This window comes from Clupea harengus, chromosome 10 (genome assembly GCF_900700415.2).
Source record: "Clupea harengus chromosome 10, Ch_v2.0.2, whole genome shotgun sequence".
In the NCBI taxonomy this organism is placed as follows: Eukaryota; Metazoa; Chordata; class Actinopteri; order Clupeiformes; family Clupeidae; genus Clupea; species Clupea harengus.
Genome location: NC_045161.1, coordinates 22,501,660 through 22,518,693, shown reverse-complemented (window position 1 = coordinate 22,518,693; position 17,034 = coordinate 22,501,660). Strand labels below are relative to the sequence as shown.

The 17,034-nt window shown below is 42.8% G+C and overlaps 1 protein-coding gene across 1 annotated transcript; it reads left to right on the top strand.

Moving 5' to 3' along the window:
- The first annotated feature begins 848 nt into the window (after positions 1-848).
- On the top strand, positions 849-16,763 carry onecut3a (one cut homeobox 3a). The gene is made up of 2 exons (XM_012821697.3): positions 849-2,206; positions 14,285-16,763. The coding sequence occupies exons 1-2, from the start codon at positions 1,174-1,176 to the stop codon at positions 14,578-14,580; spliced, it is 1,329 nt and encodes a 442-aa protein (XP_012677151.2). The 5' UTR covers positions 849-1,173; the 3' UTR covers positions 14,581-16,763.
- The last annotated feature ends 271 nt before the right edge of the window (positions 16,764-17,034 follow it).

Below are 17,034 nucleotides of genomic sequence, written 5' to 3'. Positions count from 1 at the left end.
TCTGAAGCGCTAAATTTCACTAAAATGAACACTCAGCAAGATATGACAATTTGAGATGGACTGAAGAATAAACTTTTCAAACTCAGCAGTTTGGCTACATTAGAGCCCACGTGAGATGTCCTATAATGCCAATAAAGTTCTAAATGCGCCTTATTAGACTGAAATATGTATAATTGCCCAACATATGTGGATGTCAGCATATAAATGTTTTCAGTCTGTGCGGACTAGGACTCATTGCCGGTTTTTGATTGTCGAGTAAACCAACCCCCTGTAACAACAAGCGATAAATTAATTAGCCTATAGGAAAACATTTTGATTGACTCATTACCCCATAAAGATCTATGCTTACGACATAAGCTCTCACGACAATCAATGTCGACTTCTGTCAAGTTTCTGAAAGGATAGTTATTGCATAGGCCTAAGCTACACTTACTCCTGTTCATCTTTTTTCAAATGCTTTTGTGTCTCATATTGGTATTTATATTCTAGTAGGCTGTGTTGTTACCTTTACTGGAAAACTGTCCACCAAAAAACATTAATATTTAACTATTTAGAAATCCCAGGCTGGCGCCAGGTCAAGCACTTTTATCGGTAAACTAACGGAACGGGTCCCTTGTTTAGGAATCCACCATGATTAGATATAGTAGCCAAACTGTCCTGATTTGTTTTTAGACTATTGTTTCGCCTAAAATATTATTTCCACTTAAATGAGGCGCTTTTCATATAACAACTATGTGCACTCCGATGAAAAAAAAAGAGTTAATGTGACGTCAAAAATTCTCACCCCTAGTAGAACACCAACAACACAACGCGCGTGCACAGACGTTACCACATCTTGACAGACTGGCGCACGCGCGCAAACACACTCACTGGCTGCACAGACCTGCTTTCAATAGTGGAGGGGCTTTACGACGAACGAGGCACACACAGACAACGCGTGTGCATTGTTGAGAATCACGCCTTGGTCTCGGACCACTGGAAAACGCCAACAATCTATGCTACATTGATTACAATCGGTCTGTATTAGTATCAATGGCTTGTTTTTGAAATCGTTCAAAATATTGGTCTGGAGAAGAGGAGACGGAGGGCTGAGATAACGTGCGCGCGTGAGAGAGGGAACGAGAGAGGAGAGAGAGTAAACGTGGGAGACAGAGGTGAAAGGAGACTATCACAATGATGGAACTTACAATGGAGAACATTGGGAACCTTCACGGCGTTTCTCACGGCCATCAAGAGGACCTGATGAACTCTCCCCACGGTCGGCAATCGTCACATAGAAACCTGGTGTCGCACGGGCGCTCGGCGATGGTTTCCAGCATGGCTTCAATTTTAGAGGGGGCTGGAGACTATCGCACCGACCACTCATTGTCCGGTCCCTTACACCCGGCCATGACCATGTCCTGCGACTCCGGGATGAGCTTAAGCAGCACCTACACTACATTAACGCCGTTGCAGCACCTGCCTCCAATTTCCACAGTCTCCGAGAAATTTCACCACCATCCCCACCAACATGCCCACCACCATCCGGTTCATCAGCGTCTCACTGCCGGGAATGTTAGCGGCAGCTTTACCCTCATGCGGGATGACCGGAGTTTAGCATCCATGGGCAATCTTTACAGTCATTACCCCAAAGATATGTCTGGCATGGGGCAGTCGTTATCTCCTCTGTCCAACGGGCTTGGGTCTTTGCACAACTCTCAGCAGACTCTCTCGGCCTACGGTCCTGGGACCCATCTTTCAAACGACAAGATGATGTCCACAGGAGGCTTCGAGAGCCACGCAGCGATGCTGTCTAGGAGCGAAGACCACCTAGCTCGGGGTTTGGGGGGGCATGGTGCTGGCATCATGACCTCTCTCAATGGAATTCACCATCACAACCACCCGCACTCTCAGGCCAACGGGTCTATGTTGACCGAACGGGATAGACAGTCTGTAGGGGGTGGGCAGGGAGGGGGGTCAGGGCAGGTAGAGGAGATAAACACCAAAGAGGTGGCACACCGCATAACCGCGGAGCTCAAAAGGTACAGTATTCCGCAGGCAATCTTCGCCGCAAGAATCTTGTGTCGGTCGCAGGGAACGCTTTCTGATCTGCTCCGGAATCCCAAACCATGGAGTAAACTCAAGTCTGGACGAGAAACCTTTCGGAGGATGTGGAAATGGCTGCAAGAACCCGAGTTCCAGCGAATGTCAGCGCTCAGACTAGCAGGTAAGGTAAAGCTGCTCACTGCTGAAGTAAACATGCAAGAGCTAATCGACGCGATGGCATGCAAATCTACCCAAATTACACAAGCATCTCTCTCACTCTCTCTCTCTCTCTCTCTCTCGGTGTGTGTGTGTGTGTGTGTGTGTGTGTGTGTGTGATTATCGATATCGAGTATTAAGAGTAGACATTGTAGTTGATAATAGTTGGCGTTTTGGGAGAAATACAGTATATTGTGTTCTATATATTGTACTGTATATTTCTGCGAACTTTGTATAACTATGTAGCTACCGTGTTGTTGCGTTGTTGCGGGCTTTAACTATAATGCTTTTCAGATTTTACTCGTGTTGTACCGGTGACTTTTTAGCCCTAAAGAGAACATTGTCAATAATACCACTGTACAATTTCAAAACAAATGAATGTATGACATCATTTTTAAAACAGGTATGAATTGCAAATTGGACATAACTATGCTCTGTTTTGGATAGACAAAAAAAAATTATTTTGGGTCACAGTTTCTCAAGGACAAACTCAAGTATCGATGTGAAGTGACTGTTCACATAAAATGACTGCCTTACAAGGCATTCATAAAACACATTACCTACTTTAATTGATGCACATGAAAATATTCTACACAAGTTCTAAGGAGCGTTTGTAAGGTGTCTGTGTGTGTGTGTGTGTGTGTGTGTGTGTGTGTGTGTGTGTGTGTGTGTGTGTATGTGTCTGTGTGTGTATGTGTGTGTGTAGGCCCTGTCAGCAAAGGCAGCCTACTACATAGGCATTCCCTCATAAAATAAAAAACAGGCCTACATACTGCAGGCAAAATTCCATCTTCAGAATGGGCCGATAAACCCCTCACCACAAAGCAGTTTTCTATCTTAAATACACCTCCACTGACACACAATCCACTACCAACCGTCATTCCTCACTTGTGTTTGCAGTATATCAGTGGAGAGTTCAATTAACAGGGCATAATGGCATATTTTAGTTCCAGTCAATGCCCTATTGAAAAGCACTTAATGGAATGTAAATTGTTCCTTCGCACATTTACAGGGGTTCTGGTAAATAAAGATTTAAACACTCCACAATTGTCTCTTTAAGTGCCATTGCCTTTAAACCTAATTGGGCCTGAGGATTTTATATCTTCCTTTCCATAATACAATTAGGAATCCTTTAGGCGGAAACAAGGCATTCTGCAAGGTTGCGTTGATATGCATATTTGCCTTTGTCATTTGTTGACATGACTGGTCTTAAAATGGCAGAAAGGCATCCTTCAATTGCATATTTCAAACTTGTTTTTTTAAAGAGTGTTACTTTATATTGAAATATTATTATTATTGTTTTATTATTATTGGTGTTGTTTTTGTTATAGTTGCTGTTATGTAAGGTACATAGGTTATATGTAGCTGAGTCCTGTGTCCATAGCAGGCCATTAGAACACCACCATGTGCTGTCAGGTGCTACGTGAAATAGGCCAAATTACTAATGGCTGGAAAATGCAAATGCAGGCAACAGCATTTTACTTATTGCATTTAAATTTGTTATTATTCCCTGTGGGAGCACGGGTCTGGGTCGGGTGATTGGGGGAGAGAGGATTCAGAGAGAAAGAGAAAGAGGCTGGCAATACTCAGTCGGCCTCATCAATCAATAAATTCAAATTACGATTCCAAATTCATCACAGTCACACAAATCAATATGGTCGCTTTGCTTGGCTAATGCGAAAACGCTATTGTTCCCTCATATTTAAACCGGTAAAATCTGACCATATTGAGGACACTGACTTTTCGGAGACTGTCGCTGTATTCTAAAGTACTTCAGACAAAATGTCATCATGAACTGACGTATATGGAATTGTAACGGGGCTGTTAAGAGATTTGTGTGGAAACATTGCTCATGCTTATTAAGTTATCGTGCCGGTCTCAGATAGCCTACCTTTTCGAGAATTTCAGACACAATGCTGTTGTTCATGATTTTGTATTTTTCTTTCTCCATTTCCCCCTAAATCGAGGAGGGATAAAATCATGACGTCCAAGTCTCTTCATCAAGCAGCCTAGCGATTAAGAGTTATTGGTCATCAAATAACTAGAAGGAAAAATGTGTGGGATAGGTGCCTGTCATGGACATGTGGATAGGCTACATCGAGAAAACAAAGGTGTGAAGGGAGGCAGTTAAAGATTGCATTAACGATGAGAAACAATTCGTCTTTGCATGTGTGCTGAATTCCGCACTCCATCTCAATGTATTTGGTCGGGTCAATAAAGCAGTGATCGATAAAGATAGCCAGTGCATCTATCAATTATTCCGGCTCAGCACTCTCTCCCATTGGAGTCGCTCAGAGGGCTCTGGGGGTGGGGGCCTAGGGAACCGAGCGAGACTATAATGGCGAAAACCTCCACTGCACACCTTTTTTCGTCTCCATTGTAATGACGTTACAGTAGAAATGTGGACATCCAACTCCTTTCCGAGGCGTCCTCTGAGGACTCAGTTGCACAATCTATCTTAGATTTCTTGGTAAGCATACCTCCACCAACGCAATATTCCAGAGGTTCCGATTAGACTTTGCAATCATGCAGAATCTTCGATGAACAGGACAATCCTCATACACGCAAAAATCCTTTTATGGTTTTAGGTAGCAAGCACCCTTTCACAGCCCCGCATGGTCAATGATACTGCATCTGTCTACTGAGTTTCTGTCTATTCTGTAAACGCAAATGATAATTACAGTAGTTCATAGAAGTGTTAAATCGACAGTAGCCGTCTGGATTTGGGTTGATAGCACAAAGCTGAAGCTGATGATACCAGCTGTATATAGGATCATTTTCACGTCTTTTGCAGACGCACACCATTCCAATATTCGAGAAGTAAACTACAGAAATAACCACAAAAACTAAAGAGGGGCTCATTCATATTTTGTGTTATGCAGATCCTTACAGTTTGTACTTAGATACAACTTATGCATAGTGTATTCCGAAGGTAATGGAAAACACGCTTTCTGGAAAACATGGGGAGGGAGATGGAGGGGGGAGGTAGACAGGGAATGAGATCGATATCCACTTTAATAATTGATACTCGAACGCAGGCTATGGGGAAAGGGTTTGAACCATGCGGTTGCAGAGCCACTGTTTGGTAACCAGAGTAAAAGTCGTGGTAAGTACTGAGATAATGGCTGCAGTAGATATACTGCCGCAGACCACATCGCTTAACCTCAGATTAAAATACATCCAAAACAAACGGTTTTAGTCCATGTAGGGCTACAATATCACCACTCTGCAAATTATGCATAAGGGTGGCGCGGTCTCGCACCTAACATCAGGTGATGTAGATACGTTTAGGTGCATGGGTGCCGTAGCTTATGAGACCAGGTTAGCTATAAAAGGCCTACGTCTCCATCAAATGTAGGCTGGCTTGAATCCGTATCGATTTCCATTCTCCATCCCACCCCTCCCCAATCGCTTGAGCTGAACCAAACAATCCAACGCTTCTGCCCCTCCCCCTCCAATTCACTGGAACACATTTTTATCCCTGAGCTGCCTACCTTCATAAAACATGCCTACTACCAGAGAATGCTTAATACTCAGAGGCCTGAAGATGCAGCAGTCCAATGCCATGCGTACTATGTTGGCCTCCACAGTCAGTAGCGGCCATGCACACGACTGCTTCGAAATTTCACAAACTTATCCAACGAATGCGCTGGAGTCGATTGTCAAATGTGCAACGTAAAATGCCATGACACAATGGATGTTCTTCGCGAAACACGCCCTCCTAGAAGAGAGGGCTGTATAAGATAGTCTGGTTACTCTGTCCTGCCTTGCCATACGTGATAGTAATCATGAACATATTCCACACATCGTCGCTGGCTTAGTACTGCAAAAAATACTGTCTGTCCTATTTTCAATGATCAATTCTTGTGCTCCCTTCGCTCCCTAGCCAAACTGGATCGATAAAGGAGAATGACCTTTAAATCAAATTGCTGAGAGACCCAACTGCTCACGAGGTATGCGTCAAGGGGTTAAATTACATTACGTCACCAATTTAAACACGTTTTCATCACGCGTAAGCAGGCCAATGTATCGTCCTCAAGATTTACATGAACATACACACGTAACTAATCCATCCTTATGCTCTCTACAGCCATTCAAGTGCTGTTGGCATCTCAACTGTGTAGAAAACTAAAACAAATACGTTTGCATGCGATGAAACCCTGTTGAAAGCAGCCAACCATTCATTCTACAGAGAACGCAAGAACGTGGATAGGGATTGAAACACTATCGCCTGTCAGTCACCCTCCAGCCTTCAGATTGATTGATAGATTACCACATCGGCACCTACAGCGTTACACGAGTAAGCCCATTGAAAGAGCACAGTGTAGAGCCAACATGCAAAGTGTAGTGCGCACTGCAGGTATGTCACATGTACATTTAATGTGTAGGCCTAAATGTAAGAAAAGCAGGCCAAAATAAAACAACAAATCCTGATACGGATTGTGTAATAATGGAAACAGAACAGTTCTGTATAACGTTTTCCCACCAGAGGATGGCGCTCCAGCACAGTGCCATCCTTTGCCTTAAAGCACAATTGAAAGTTTATAGCCATCAACTATTTGCAGTGAAAATGATTGTCATGTTTTGAAACCTCTCAGCTCAAATAAATGCAGGATGGTCACTTGCCTTACTAGACTTCAGGGTTCAATGGACAAACAAGAGGAAATGATCTTAAGTCATACGTTAATTGACCCATGTGCATGTCTTTAAGCGTTTCTTTTGTCATGACTTTACCCTTTAAACAGTCAATAATTATTGATAAAATGTGCTCCTCTATGATATTTACCGAGGCTGGGATCTTTGCTTATTCCAGGGTCGTTTCATTTATGCGCAAATCCACTTGGTGCTCTGGAAAATAAACAATAGTGTTGTTATATTCAGTACAGTGCTAGAAATTCACGGTTTGATAGGGGAAAACACAAAAATAATTCAGATCGGTGATACTCCTTTTTGTATAGCTATTTAAGAGTGGGTTAATATTATTTAGATATTTGCGAAGTAAAGGACATTCGGGGAAGATGGTAACTAACATTACATTACAAGAGTCGAAAATAGGATATGATCATTTGGAAAACCATTCACTGAAACGTTTACTTTTTTTCACGTTGGTCACCAGTTGCGCGGAAGTGTGTGTATATATGTGTGTGTGTGTGTTTGTGTGTGTGTGTGTGTGTGTGTGTGTGTGTGTGTGTGTGTGTGTGTGTGTGTGTGTGCACGACCTTAAGTTGTAACAAGAGGGGGAAATCATGCGATGTACCCTGAATACAGTTGAAAAACATACCACAAACCAAAACCTAATTTGTGTGTAAAATAATATTCAGGTACTAGCAATTTGAGAAATTAATTCTCCCATTTTATTTTATATATTATTGATTATTTAATCAGCGTCTAATGTTCTTATGCATGAATCAATACACTGCATTAATTGCTTTTTGGAAGGGTTTCTGCGTAGTCATTGACCAACAAACCTAATCAGTTCACCAGGGATTCTGAATGGAGGGTAAGCGTAATACTGACAGAAAATGGAAAGTTTTATGAAATATGGATGAAAATCAAGATGTTGGAGGGAAGCAGAAAAGTGTAAAAAAAAAAAAAAACTATCAGATTACTGTCTCTGAGTAGATTTAGCGTGTTTAGCATGTAATATTTTTTTCAACAGTAATCCATTAAAGATGTGCTTGCGAAGATGTAACAGGTCTTATCAATGTTGTAGGCTAAGGACAGTAATGTTTAACTGCATTTTTTCGTCTTCGAGTGACAATTAACATAACTCGTCAGGGGTGTGTTAAATTTGGCATTGACTAATTAAATTAAAGCTAAATGGAAATAATTATGGAAAATCGTTAAACCGAATTAAAAAAATAAGAATTGTATTTTATATCTATGTATGTATGATGCTATATCATCTGTCATCTTATGCACTTACTATACTATTGCCTTCATATTTACAACAACACAAATGGCCCAATGCGCTGCAGTCTGCATCGGCATTATAAATGTGAGTTATATTTATAAAAACACAGTTTGTCCTTTTTAGGCTGCATTATTATAAGAAAAATAATATATGTGGCCAAGATGGACGTTAACATTTTTATTTCCCCGTAGAAAATCTGTAGTAGGGTGTGTATGTCGCACCAAGGGCACTCGGTCCATCCAGGTCGCTATGCATTGTGGTTCTATAGTAAAGTATAGGACGCCAGGGAATGGAACTGAAGCATTCATTTTGTCCATACGTAAGAAATGGTTTCGAATGCTGTTCTTACATCAGATGAGACCTAAGAGATTTATTTCCGCTTGAGGCTATAACCCACCAATGGCCTACTAGGGCTTCCCTCTATGGGACGAAAAGCGCTGCGTATGAACAAATTATGGCACCATTTTCTGTAGTTTGCAAACATGTTTTCTGTGATGCTGTTTTCATTGAAGTCCATACACATAAACAGATATTTCAAATGGGGTTTATTTTTAAGGGGAAGTCGTTGGGGGAGGGGGGGGGGGGTGTCCTTAGTTGAGTAAGTCAACAGAGTTAATTTCAACATGTAATCAACTTCGGTAAGTGAAACTTCCTCTTAATTTTAATGGTTGGATAACACCAACTAAACAGTAAGCCGCAGTAGGCCTGCCTCACGGATAACCTGCCTCGTATGCAAATTGAGATGAGGAAATGACACAGTATTAGTGCTGTGTGAATCTACCCATGCCAGTTGACTGACAGGTAGACTGGCATGCCTGCACCTTAACCATGCTGAACTATACCATACCATACCACCTCACCGCCGAGCTTTTAGCAGGACAGGAGATAGGCCACGTCCTGAATCCATTTCCGTTCCATTCTGTATGGCCATGATGGCATTCATTATCTAACTGAGGGGTTTTAGGTATTGTCTTTTGTCCATCTCCATCTCTGGTTTTAGCTGACAACTGCAGAATTAACCGTGCCGAAATCGACCTTTGAGACGATTAGCTGAACCTGTTATGCTGATAAAAATGCTTCTCCTCCCATAAATCACACAAAGGAAAAAAGTATCAAATCAATAAGTTAAAACATGAACAATGGACGAGTTGTGCACTAAACTGAGTGATGGCGCTGGTGACATTGGTCTTAAAACACGGATGATTGACCAGTGCTCTTCAGTAGACAGATGTATAGTTCACTCTTTCTATGAACCTTATCTCTCGTGATATCATACAATTACCTCCTTTTAAAGTAGCAAACACTAATTTGTTGTTTGTTGTAAATGTTGTTGTAATCTGAAATGTATATCAAATAAAAAAAAGTTTCTGAATGACAACAGTGAGTGAGATATGCGAAGTAGCCTATGACGTGTCAGGTGTAGTAGTTTTGCCTGTTTGGCAACCTTTTCGATTGGCCTATCTGCCCACATTTATGCAAGTTGTATTATATTATTGACGAATGGTAAATAATTGCTGGCAGCTGAGCGAGGGAGGGCAAATATCATATTGAAACCTTCTAAGTGGGCAGAAAGATGGACGAAGGCCATAGGTATTGCCGTTGAGCCAAGGCCCCATCTTTGTTGGTAGTAGAATACACCTCGAGCAGGCTATTATCTCCTCATACTCAAATTAATGAATGTAGCCTGCATCTGGATACAATACAGAGGACTGAACACTAGGCAGTTTAAAACAAAAAAAACTTCAAGGTTGGATTCAAGGTTGCCTGAAGTGACAGATTAAACTTGCATTCTCGCAATACAGTTAGACAATGTGATTGTATCCCAGTTAAATCAATAGGTTTATAAGCCAGAACTTGTCCGTAAGCCTAGGCTATCAACTTAAGTGGATTTTTGCAAAATAAACAAATAAATAAAAATCAAACAAACAAATGAAAACTAAGGTTCGTTGAACATCACAGATACTGATTATCAACGAATAAACATTAATTCTACGTATTCTGCACATGCCGGAGGGAGGAACTATACCAGTGGTGCAATCATTTTATGTTCTCTCGCCACGATAAACTGATCCAGTGCTGAGAGGTAAATAGAGGGGTTGACTGAACGTTTCTCGCTTGCAGTAGGCCGGCCTCAGCGGGGGAGTCATACCGCACCCAATTTCAGATCACCCCCCTCCCTTCCATCCAGCAGCACATCGATCCCCGACAGACTGGTTGGCTGCACGGTGCGGTTAGGTATCGATCCTCCTCCAACCCCCTCACTTCCCCGAGTTGAAAATCCGACATCACACACACACTCACACACATACACTTCCAGAGCGGCTTGCCAAGGCAACTTTCACACGCTTTATTTATTTATTTACCCTATAATCACAAATCAAATATTTTAAAGAAATGTAATCCTGAATTTGATTATTTTCATCAGGGATTAAAGTTCGATTACGAAATTGTTGTGGTTAAAACACATAGGCTACTGTGCTTTTTAATTGATCAGTCAGGAAAAAAAACACTGAATGTAAAATGAAGAAAAAAAAAAGAAACGTTTTGAGATTCACGAGAATGAATGCAATATACGCAGTCCTTTAGAATGAGCGTTTTAAGTTCAACTGTGAAGAAAGCAGACACGTTCAAGGAAATGGTCAGTGTATTAGTACCAATTGTCCCCTATTACATTAATCAGCATTGAACTGGGGAGTAGTTAGAGACGGATGAACCTTTGCGCCCAACCGGTAGCCCTTTACACTCCATTCAACACCCAGGGACTGAAGACGCAAAACCCTCAATAGATTCATTATTCATCTTTGCCCTGGCCTCAATCAAGTGGGTGTTTTAAATAGAAAAGTTACACTTTTAGGCAGGAAGGCATATTGAATTCGCCACTTGAGTAAAAACGTGATTGTTAGGCCCACTCTCTGTTAGCAAAGTCAATGCCAAAGTATGCCAACGCATAAAAATGAGCCTAGGTTAGGACAATAAAAGATTTCGGACCTAATGCAATTTTTTACCATAGTTTTTGGAAGCGCAAAACATGTAGATGAGTGGAATTGAGATATGTTTTATATGTCGTTGCGTGTCATTTCATTTTCATATACGTATCGTTTTTAAAAATTGTATTGATGGTTGTTTCTTTCAGTACACAGCAAAATCTCCAAAGACTCTTAATTTATCGACGTATGACCAAATCACTTCAGTGTCATCATTTAATTTCAAAACATCATTTCATTGCAGTGCTAACAAATAGCAATGTGGCAAACAGCTTCAGGCAGACAAGTAGACGTAAGATGGCGTGTTGAAGCTGTACAACCGCCACAGTTCCAACTGCCATTAAGCAGTTGTTAAGATAAAGGCAATTTAATTGCGTAAATATGCTCAGCATCACCTTAAAAAATAAATAATAATAATTTATGGTCTAAATTTAGAAAAACAATTATGGACTGGCAACAGCCTCCGTGTTTACAGACTATTACTGATAGCATTCACACAAACTGAACCTGTTGTGTAACTCTGTCAAATGTTATTGCAGTACCTATCTATAAATCAATCATATTCTTTTCATCAAAGCTCCACCTCCCAACGTCACATGTTAGCATGAGCCAACTCCTCATCGCTAAGGTGAGGCTTTAGCTCCTCGCCAACTCCTGACTCTTGAAACTAATTGGCGGCATCTCTTATCTGTGGTGCGTTTCGACTAGGACAAAACATTCCGTTTAAAGCTTTGCCAGCGGAGGTAGTTGTAATGAACAACTTTTATTTGACTTCACCGCTGGACTAATCTCTTCTTCTGAACTCGAGTCCATTTGTGGTCACTAGTTTCTCAGGCCCCAGATTGACGCCTGACACAAAGGCACTGGCTAAGCTTTCCTTGGATCCGGTCTGGCCTACTGTTTGAGTATGAGTACGTCTATTTGTCCCGCGACTCTGTGTGCACTGCAGCTGTAAAATCTGCAATGATCGATTTTCTTCCCTCCCCGGCGCGCTTGGTTCAGTAATCAGGGCCCCCTTCCTCGCCGATCGATCGTTATTGATCACAAAAACCCAACGCCTGTAACCTCGGCAATGGGCAATAACGCACAAACGGGTCGAGAGACACCTGCTGATTGGACCTTGAAATAACAACAGGGATAGTACATGGCAGCATCCTGAAAGCTTTAAAAATTTGTCACTCAGCGAGATCCACTTTCTGTGCCCTGTATGTGTAAAAATGTCTTTGAAATTGGACGAACAAATATTATCACTGAATATTTCTATTGGCTATGTTTTTCTCCTTGGAGCACTTGTGGTTTGTTTGTGAACTGAGTGTGTGCTGTGCACTAGAGCAGTGTGTTAATGTGAAATGCTGGCATGATGGATATGCTGGCAGGTTAGATGACCATAGTAAGCAGATTTGACTACAGCAGGTGATCAATGGGTTCAGACTCACTGTAATCAGAAACAGCACCACAGCTTTTCTCCATGTACACTTGCTCTCTCTTTCTCTCTCTCTCTCTCTCTCTCTCTCTCTCTTCTCTCCTCTCTCTTTGTCTCTTTCTCACTCTCTCTTCTCTCTCTCTGTCTCTCTCTCTCTCTTCTCTGTCTCTCTCTGTATGCTTTTGAGTTTGTGAGTGAGTGTGGTTAGCAGCAGAGATGCATAAAAGAATGAAAGTAAGAAAAATTGATTTAGATGTGGAAGAGAGGGAAAATACGTGTTTGTGTGAGAGCGCGAGAGAGTGGTTTTGTAGACAACAGGAGAGGTGGCAAAGGCAGCACAAAAGAAAAGAACATGAAAAGAGATCTAGGGAAAATATCAGAATTCAGACTGACAGTAAGACATATAGCAAGTGAAGAAATGTTACTACTGGAAGCTGTCAGGGATGTGTCTAAAGCAGTGACCATAAAAAACCAGCACCATAAAAAAACACATGTACAATAAACAATTTAAATCAGCTTATTTCTGCATGATTTTCAAGAATCAACATCACCCAAATCACTATGCTTTTCACACCCACAGTCTTGTCAAGGTTAACACAATTCATTGCGATTTTAGCCTGAATATTCCTGAATGCCTGCTCCACCATCTTATTTTGAGAAATGCTGTGAGTCGTAAGCTTTTTTTTATTTTTTATAAAGGCAGTTAAAAATACCGGCTCGTAGCTCAATGGATAGACCTCCAGTGGCCTCTGTTTGAAGTCGCAGACTGCAGACCTGCTGGAGGGGGTGCAGGCCTCGGTCCCAGTAGACAGCCCCCGCCTTCTGCCAAATCCTACAGCAGTCCGGGTCAATATCTCTCTCACTTTCCCTTTCCTGCTTTCTTTCTCTTTCTCTCTCACTCTCAACTCTCTCTCTTTTACACACACTCATGCAACACATACAGATACACACAGACACAACACACACACAACACGCAAACACACATACACACACGCATTCACACACAGACACACCTACACACACACACACACACACACACACAAACACAAACACAAACACATGTACAGACATCCTTGCACACACACATACATTCAAATATGCACTTTCTCTCCCTCTCACACACACACACACACACACACACACACACACACACACACACACACACACACACACACACACACACACACATATACACACACACAAAAGCTCACTTTTGGGCAACAGTCACTCAGTCTCCCAGTGAGAGCCCAAACTGCATTAATATTGAATCAAACAGCAGTGTCTCCAACCAGGCTGGAGTGCTCACCGCAGGCTAGCCTCTCGTCTCTCTCCTCTCGCCTCTCGCCCGGCCTCTCCAAGATGGGAGTAATATTCTCCCCGGGGACCCGGAATGGATTAGACTTAAATCACATTTAATTCAAGGCCGTACAAGGGAGCCAAAGTTGTTGCGAGGTTGGTGTGTGGGCTAATTTTATGTGCAACTAGATGGCACACTACCGTCTTTATTGCGGGCAACAAATCACTGGCTTCTTTTTTTTCCTCTTTTTTTTTTGTCGGCCATTTTATTTTTACTCCTAGCCTTCTGTGTCTCACAGTTCATTTTTATATTCTGGACGTGAAATAAAATGTCTTCCCCCCCTCTCTCCTTCTTCTTTCTCCTTACCTATGTCATGTCCATGGCTGCCCCCTGTCTCCCCCCTGTCTCCCCCTCTGCCTTCACAGCCTGTAAGCGGAAGGAGCAGGAACAGCAGAAGGACCGCAACATGGCGCCCAAGAAGCAACGTCTGGTCTTCACGGACCTGCAGCGCCGCACGCTCATCGCCATCTTCAAGGAGAACAAGCGGCCGTCCAAGGAGATGCAGATCACCATCGCCCAGCAGCTGGGCCTGGAGGTCAGCACGGTCAGCAACTTCTTCATGAACGCCCGCCGCCGCTGCATGGACCGCTGGATCGACGAGCACCACAGCGGCAGCCCGGGGCAGCCGGGCACCTCTGCCACCACCTTCTCCAAGGCCTGAGAGGGCCGCTGTAGAGCTGGCGCCAGGCCTGGTGCTACCATCGCCCATTGCCACTCACTCGGTCGCCACGAGGAGCTGTTAGCGACATGCTAAACGATTCGCTCCTTCAGTCCTGCTCTTTCAACTTCTCCATTTTGTTTTCTCTCTCTCTCTGTCTGTTGGACGGTTATGATGCAGAATAGTACACAGGCAAATAAGCGTTCAGGTCCATACATGGACAGACCTTATTAGGTATTTTTTTCTTTTGATGTTTTGTTCAGCATCATGTTAAAACCCTACCCACGTGCTGAGATGTCAAGCCTCAAGTAGCCTCCTCATTCTAAACGGTTGCTAAAACGAATTCCTTTAAGCATTCCCTTACTGCGTTTGCTCGGCCTCACTGAAATCACATGTATGTGAGGACGCGAGAGCAAAACAGCAGCAATAAGCACCACAGCACACAACCTTTTGACGTCCCAACCAAGCCTCTGTACGTACACGGCACTCACAAAGAAGAAAACAACCACCACAACAACAACCACACAGTTCCCGCAGAAACCAGTTCTGCCGTCCTCTTCACCTCCCCCCACCTCACCGACCCAACCACCCTTTGCCAGAGGTATTCTCTGAAGCCCAGGCCATTTCATAGAGGCTCTCAGATCATGCACCAGGCTAATGAATTGAAAATGTAATCGATGCAGACAGAAAGCAAGGGGCCTTGAACCTTCCTGAAGGTGAAATGGAACACGCTTCACAATGGAGATACTCAGGTCTGCCCCAGTTCAGGTCTATATTTTTGCACAGATGTTGGAAAACCTGCTGGGAAGGCTGTCTGTCCTTGCTTATAGAAGTGAAGAGGCTCTGTTCCTTTCTGTTGGGAAGGTTCCTGAAATAAGAAATTACGTCTGTTCCTGCTCGTTGAATAATAATGGGGAAAAAAAAAAAAAGTAAAACGGTCGCTGCTTTATAGCCTCTGAGGAGAGAGAGAATGAAGAGCACACGGAAATCTAGAACATTTCACAATGGCTAATGCAAAGCGGCCATTCTCAACCTGCATAGAGTGACAGTGCCATCTGCTGGTCAAAACAGCAATCGCAATTTAACAACGCCAGAGAGATGGTTCCTCATTTCCCAGGACAAGCCACGTCGGCACATGTGGCATACGGTTAAATCTAAGAAGACTGACGGTCTTCTAGTCTCTAGGACTTTGTCAATCATCTTGCTGTACACAAGGCTTAAAGGTTAGCGACGTTCAACAGATGGGCTGCAAGACACAAAGAAATAGTCGAATAAGTCATGGTCAATTGATCACAAACTAAAAGTAACTCTACGATGTGAGGAACTTCCTCTGTACCTTACTAGGGCGTGTTACATATTTTAAACTCATACTGACATATACTTTATTTTAAATGTGGAAGGGAAGCTGTAGGTATTTGCACAGCACAATTTGCATTGAACATTGTAATCTGTATGTTACCAACCTTCAAATTATGATTGTCTGACATCATTTCATAGTACAAATATCTCATTATTATTATTACTTTTTTTAAGGAGGACATGTGGTTGACCACATAACAGTCCAAAACTATTTCAGAAACTAGTGCCAATGATAACTGCCTTAATGCTAATCAGTGATGGTACAGCATTCACACAGCTTCAGCAAGCCCCACCCCTCTTAACGGGCAGCGTGTGCCATAGCAACCAACAATCATCTTTGAATTGATTCGAATCTAGCTACTTTTTTCTACGCATCAGAATGTCTGAAAGAAATTAGACAAGAAATCTCAATGAACAGCTGCTACACAGACCACAAGACAAATGACACCCTTTCAAAAACACAACAAACACAGCGATCGTTCTGTCTTTGGTTCTCTACCTCCTCTTCATCCCCCTCTTCCTACTCTCTCTCTCTCTCCCTCTCTCTCTCTCTCTCTCTGTCTCTCTGTCTTTCTTTCTCTCTCCCACTATAATAATGATGCGGGTAATTAGTACCATAGAAACAAAGTTTCTATTCCTTGTTACTGTTGTGATCGGTTGTGCATATGTAAGGCACCTTTCTTCATAAATTGCAAATGGAAAGATGAAAGGACTTTTTTTAAAGGAAAATGACTGGGGGGTGGGAAACACAAGGAATGGTGAGACAGAGAAAACTGAGACCGCTGGACAAGCATTCTCACATCCCTTCATGCGTCCACGGGTGATGGGGGAGACGTCTTAAACCAGGAGCCGGGGGGGGGGGGGGGGGGGGGGGGCAAAGGACCATTCGTTCTCTCCTCCGTTGCCATGACGATTGGACTGAGATGCTCCAGAGGCCCTTTTCCACGGAGCCTGGGAGAGGGCTGTGTTAAAGGAGAACAGCGCAACCTCCTCCATTCACCCCTTCTCTTCATGTGGAGGCTGAGGAACTCCAGAAGACACCACCAGGTCTAAATGCTGTCTCCACAATGGTGCAACTGTAGCATTTTTTTCGGGGGG